The 5,799-nt window shown below is 37.4% G+C and overlaps 1 protein-coding gene across 1 annotated transcript in view; it reads left to right on the top strand.

The window, feature by feature from the left end:
- RGS22 (regulator of G protein signaling 22) overlaps nucleotides 1-5,799 on the top strand; it is a 139,536-nt gene that overhangs the window by 65,521 nt on the left and 68,216 nt on the right. The window contains exon 11 of the mRNA XM_021716336.1: nucleotides 3,334-3,467. Coding sequence (XP_021572011.1) covers nucleotides 3,334-3,467 — 134 coding nt within the window. The remainder of the gene's footprint in view (nucleotides 1-3,333; nucleotides 3,468-5,799) is intronic.

The following is a 5,799-nucleotide window of genomic DNA, read 5'->3' as shown; positions in this document are numbered from 1 at the left end:
AGTGCAGTGGCCGCTCCTGGCCACCGCAGCCTCGACCTGCTGGACTCCGGCGATCTTTCCACCTCAGCCTTCCAAGTAGCTGGAATTACAGACATGTGCTACCACACCTGACTGATTTTTTGATTTATCGTAGAGATGAGGTCTCGCTGCCCAGGCGGGTCTTGAACCTGCGGACTTAGGCAATCCACTCACCTCAGCCTCCCAAAGGCGTGGGATTACAGGCTAAGCCACCGAGTCCGGCTCTTTTGCCCACTTTTTAAAGGGGCTGTTTGTTTTTCTGAAAAGCTTACTTAAAAAAAAAAAAAACACAGATTTTTTTTTGTGCTCCACTCAGATATCAAGATTCAGTAGGTGTGGGGTAGAGCCCAAGGATTTACATTTCTAACTAGCTCTCTCCCTGATGATGTTTTTGTTGCTGCTCTGGGGTTGACACTTTGAGTGTCACTTTAGTGCACTATTGTTTTCTTATTCATTTTTTGACAACTTTCTGACCTCCTTTGTACCTTGTGGCCTTTTAGTGTGCCACTCTGCTGGCTAGTCTAATCCTCCTGGTTTGCCCATGTACTTTGATGACCCAGTCACTGACTGAACACTCACATTACTAAACATTCAACTCAAAAGTCTAATTTAGGCCTTTCTCTGTATGATACACTTAGATTTTTCTTTAATTTTAAGAAAACTTTTTAAATGATGGTAATAAACATAACATCAAATTTGCCATCTTGACCATTTTTAAGTGTATAGTTCAGTAGTGTTAAGTATATTCACAGTTTTGTGAAACAGATCTCCAGAACTTTTTCATCTTGCAAATCCAACTCTGTGCCTATTAAAAAACAACTCGTTTTCTCCCCTTTTCATTGGCCCCTGGTACCCTCCATCTCCATTCTGCTTTCTCTTTTTATGAATTTGACTACTTTTGTGGGACGAGCCAACCAACCTTCTCCCTCCCTCCCTCCCTCCCTCCCTTCCTTCCTTCTTTCCTTCCTTCCCTCCCTCCTTCCCTCCCACTCTGTTGCCTAGGCTGGAGTGTAGTGGTACACTCACAGCTACCACAGCTTCTACCTGCTGGACCCAGGTGATCCTTCTGCTTCAGCCTTCCAAGTAGCTGGAACTACAGGCATGTGCCACCACGCCTGGCTTATTTTTTTATTTATTGTAGAGATGAGATCTTGCCATGTTGCACAGACTGGGATGATCTTGAACCCGTGGGCTCAGGCAGTACTCTTACCTCAGTCACCCAAAGTGCTGAGATTACAGGCGTGAGCCACTGCGCCTGACTGATATACTTTCAATAATAAGCTCAGCCTCCTGTGGTAACTCTCATATATTGAGTGTTGTTTACTGTCATGCTGTGTTCTGAATTACTAAACAGATGTGAGCCCTGATACCTGGGAAGTTATATGTAGAATAGACTTTAAGTTGTTATTATTTTTATTTATTTATTTATTTATTTTGAGTTGGAGTCTCCCTCTGTCTCCCGGCCACCGCAGCCTCGACCTGCTGGGCTCCGGCGATCCTTCCACCTCAGGCTTCCAAGTAGCTGGCGCTACAGGCGCGCACTACCACAGCCGGCTAATTTTTTGATTTATTGTAGAGACGAGGTCTTGCCAAGTTGCCCAGGCAGGTCTCGAACCCACTGGCTCAGGCAATCCACTCACCTCAGCTTCCCAAAGTGCTGGGATTACAGACTGAGACTCCGAGCCCGGCCAAGTTGTTAATTTTGTTTATATAGTTCTTAAATAATTATTGGTACTTAGTAGCTACGTAAAGTGTGTATAAGATTTTATTATTTGTTATGGCTAATATAACATCGTAAATATATTTCTTGCTGTCAAGCATTGTATATAATATTATAATGGATGCTAAAATATTAGAAAAGTTGTTAATGTTTGTTTTTCTAATCAGAAAAATAACAAAACTGCTATGCATTTGGAAATTGGAGAAAAAGACAAATCACTTCTGATCTCATCTACATCTAGACAATTACTAACTTATTTTCTCTTAGACTTCTTGTGAATTTTTTGTTTTAATATACTTATATTTTTGTATTCTGTGTATTTCTACTTTTATTTTCTCTTTTTCTGACACTATCTACCTGGAGATAGGATTATTCCTTTAGTTTTTCGGAGGGTTTTTTTTGGTTTGTTTCATTGTTGTTGTTTGAGTCAAAGTCTCTCTCTGTTGCCCAGACTGAAGTGCAGTGGCACGATCACAGCTCACTGCATTCTCAAATTCCTGGGCTCAAGCAATCCTCCCTCCTCAGCCCCACATGTAGTGAGGACTGTAGGTGTGTGCTGCCGTGCCAGCCTAAGTTTTTGCTTTTTGGCAGAGGCAAAGTCTCACTATGTTGCCTAGACTGGTCTTGAATTCCTCAAGTAATCCTCCTGTCCAAGTGCTGGAATTACAAGTGTGAACCACTGCACACAGTCTGATTATTTCTTTTATCATCAGTATTTTTCCATATATGTCATCATTTCTATAACTATTATTTTTAAGTATTATGTAATGTTACATTTATGTATATCTCCTACTCAGATAATTGTTTATTTCTCTTTTAATTGGACATTTAGTTGTTTATACTTTTAAGAAGTTTTCTTAAGAGACAGACTCTCTATTACTGAGACTGGAGTGCAGTAGTACAATCATAGCTCACTGCAGTCTTGAACTCCTGGGCTCAAGTGATCCTCCTGTCTCAGCCTCCCAAAGATGTTGCTCAGGCAGTTCTCAAACTCCTGGTCTTAAGTAATCCTCCCACCTCGACCTTGTTTATACTTTTTTTTGATTCATGCATGTAGCATCTCTCTGAATTTAAATTGTTAACTTTTACCATGAAGAACATTTAAGAATGGGGAAAATAAGTATGAAAATAAAACGTTCAAAAATGGAAGGAAGGAAATAGTGCTGTTAAGATCCAGTTTCCTTCTAATGGGCCAAGGATACCTTTGTTTGATTTCCCTGCCCTGTGACCCCCCAGCAGCCCCCACCCCCATACACTAGCTCTAATGCCTATTCAGTTGTAAAACAAAGGTTTTTACAGCTTTTTCTCCAGGAACCTCTTTTTTTTCACAACGGTAGAAGTAAGGATATACAAGCCTTTGACTCTTCTTTCTAAATTGCTGTTGGATTTCACTTTGTTGCTTACATGAAAGTGGGAGCTAGAGAAGGAGAAAATTCCTATTCTAGTGGGAAGCATGGTGGGAGGTGGAGGGAGGCGGGAAGGCTCTTTTGATCAGAAGAAATTTTAGGTGAATGTGCAGAGTTATGCTTTATTCTCACTCCTTTTTGTTTATTTTGCTCATTTTTTATTTTGTTCATTGTCTTACTGCCTCTTAGAAAGAAGAATTCAGCATGTTACAACCTCCTAAATCTTCTAAGAAATCAGCTAGAGTCAAAACAGCAACTCAGAAACCATGGACAAGAGAGCCTTTGCATCCAGTTTCTTCTCAGGATGACATGGTCGAGAAAGGGTAAGTACAACTTTTTGTGTGTTGAGTGATTTTCTGCAATGGTAAGATTTTTTTGAAGAATTTAAAAACTGAATAGAAGACTAATACATTGATTTTTGTTAACATGGGTTCTTATATTTCAGTAATATGTACTAGAACTTATACTTTTCATGCATACTCTAAATTAGGAGTAGAATTTAGACATTAGTAATTTTAAAAAGATGGTACCTTTGGTTTCCAGCCTCTCATGAACTGTATAATCAAGACTTCTCTGAGAAGATAGCCCTCTAATTTTTAATTGGCTCTATTTAGTCATTCAGTATTTATTGTCATTGTTAAAAAATATTATTTGATTCATTTATATTTGCCCACATATTTACCTTGTTCATTGTTCTTTATTTTCAATGAGATTATTTGTTTTAGCCTGAAGGATATCCTGGTATTAACTTTGAATGATTTTTTATTTAATAATTTATTACGCCATCACTTTTTTATTGACATAAAATTTACATAACTTAAAATTGATCTTTTAAATCATATTCAGGTGTACAATCTGTGATTTTTAATACATTCTCAAAGTTGTGCAACCATCACCACTTAATAATTTCAGGACATTTCATCCTTCCAAAAAGAAGTTCCATACCCATTAGCAGTCACTCTTTATTCCCCCTACCCCAGCCCCTGGTGACCACTCTTGCATACCTATGGATTTGCCTATTCTAGATATTTCATATAAATGGAATAGATACATGCACATATGTGGTCTGTTCTATCTGGCTTCTTTTTAAAATTTATTTTTACTTTTTGAGTTGGAGTCTCACTTTATTACCCAGGCTGGAGTGCAGTGGCCTGATCATAGCTCACTGTAGCCACCCACCTCAACCTCCTGAGTAGCTAGGACTGCAGATGTGCACCACCATGCCCAGTTAATTTTTTGTGTTTTTTGTATTTTTTGGAAGAGATGAGGTGTCACTATGTTGTCTAGGCTGGTCTTGAACTCCTGTGCTAAAACAGTCCTCCCACCTTGACCTCCCAAAGTGTTGAAATTGCAGGTGCGCCACAACAATTGGCCTCTTTTCTTCTTTTGTTTAGCATAATGTTTTCAATTTCATCATGTATTGTTCACGTTTAAGTACTTTCTGCTGTATGTAGAGTTATAGGTTGTCAGTTATTTTCTTTTAGCACTTAGAAGATATTTTGTCCTAGCTTTCAGCGTTTTTGTTGAGATACTGGTTGTCAGGCTAATTGTTGTTCTTTTGAAGATAATATGTGGTTTTTTTTCCTGCTGCTTTAGGATTGTCTTTGTATTTTGTTTTTTTGTAGGTTTCCTTTTATGTAGCCAGCTCCAAGTTATTAGATCTGTGGCTTGATGTCTGACATTAGTTTTGGAAAATTTTCAACTGTTATCTCTTCTAATATTGTTTCTAATCCATTCTTTCTTTCTGGGATTCCAACTATACATAAATTAAACCTTAATGTATTGCATAATACCCTATCTTTTGTATTCCATCCTATTTCTCATCATGCTTTAGTCTAGGTATTTAATTTATCTTCCAGTTCACTGTTTCTCTCTTTAACTATATCTAATCTGCTCTTAATTACATCTATTGCATTCCTAACTTTAGTTATTGAATTTTTTTACTTCTATAATTTCTATTTTTTTCTTTTATAGATATGTCATTTTTAAATAGTTGTCAGTTCTCTGCTGAAATTCTCAGTCTTCTGTCTTATGTCCTTGACTATAGTTGTTTAAAGTCTATGTCTGTTATTTTTAGTATCTGGCACTCATGGGACTCTTTTCATTGCTCTATTTTTAGATGCTTTTTGTTCTTGTTGTTTCTCTTATGTCTTATTTTTGCTCATTTTATGTTATGTTTTTATTTGAAACATTGTTTGCAGAACTTATTTGAGGATTAGGTTTCACATTATATTTTTCCTTGCTTTTACCAGACAACTCAAGCATTAAGATGATCTAGGATTGTCTTAATTCAATTTCAGGGATTTTTCTGAGCCAACAAAATAACTCAAAGTTATGCTGAAGTATGTGCAAGGATTGGTTTGCTTCTATTATACTCTTACTCTTAGAGTGTAGCTCTTGGAGTTCACAACCAAAAGTTTGAAGGGTTTACTAGTGCTCTTGACTCTTTTAAGCATGTGAGATACTTTTCATTCTCAACAAACCCTAAGAAAAAAGCAGCCTTAAATGTCAGAGTCACCTCTGTGAATTTTTATCCACTGGGTTTTGGCACAATAATTCTTGACTACATTGTTAGCACTCAAACGCCTTCAAGCAGATTTTATTTATTTATTTATTTATTTATTTATTTATTTTTTGAGTTGGAGTCTCACTCTG

Source organism: Carlito syrichta, unplaced genomic scaffold (genome assembly GCF_000164805.1).
Source record: "Carlito syrichta isolate Samal-C Ts95f unplaced genomic scaffold, Tarsius_syrichta-2.0.1 Scaffold308755, whole genome shotgun sequence".
In the NCBI taxonomy this organism is placed as follows: Eukaryota; Metazoa; Chordata; class Mammalia; order Primates; family Tarsiidae; genus Carlito; species Carlito syrichta.
This window is presented reverse-complemented; position numbering and strand designations above follow the sequence as displayed.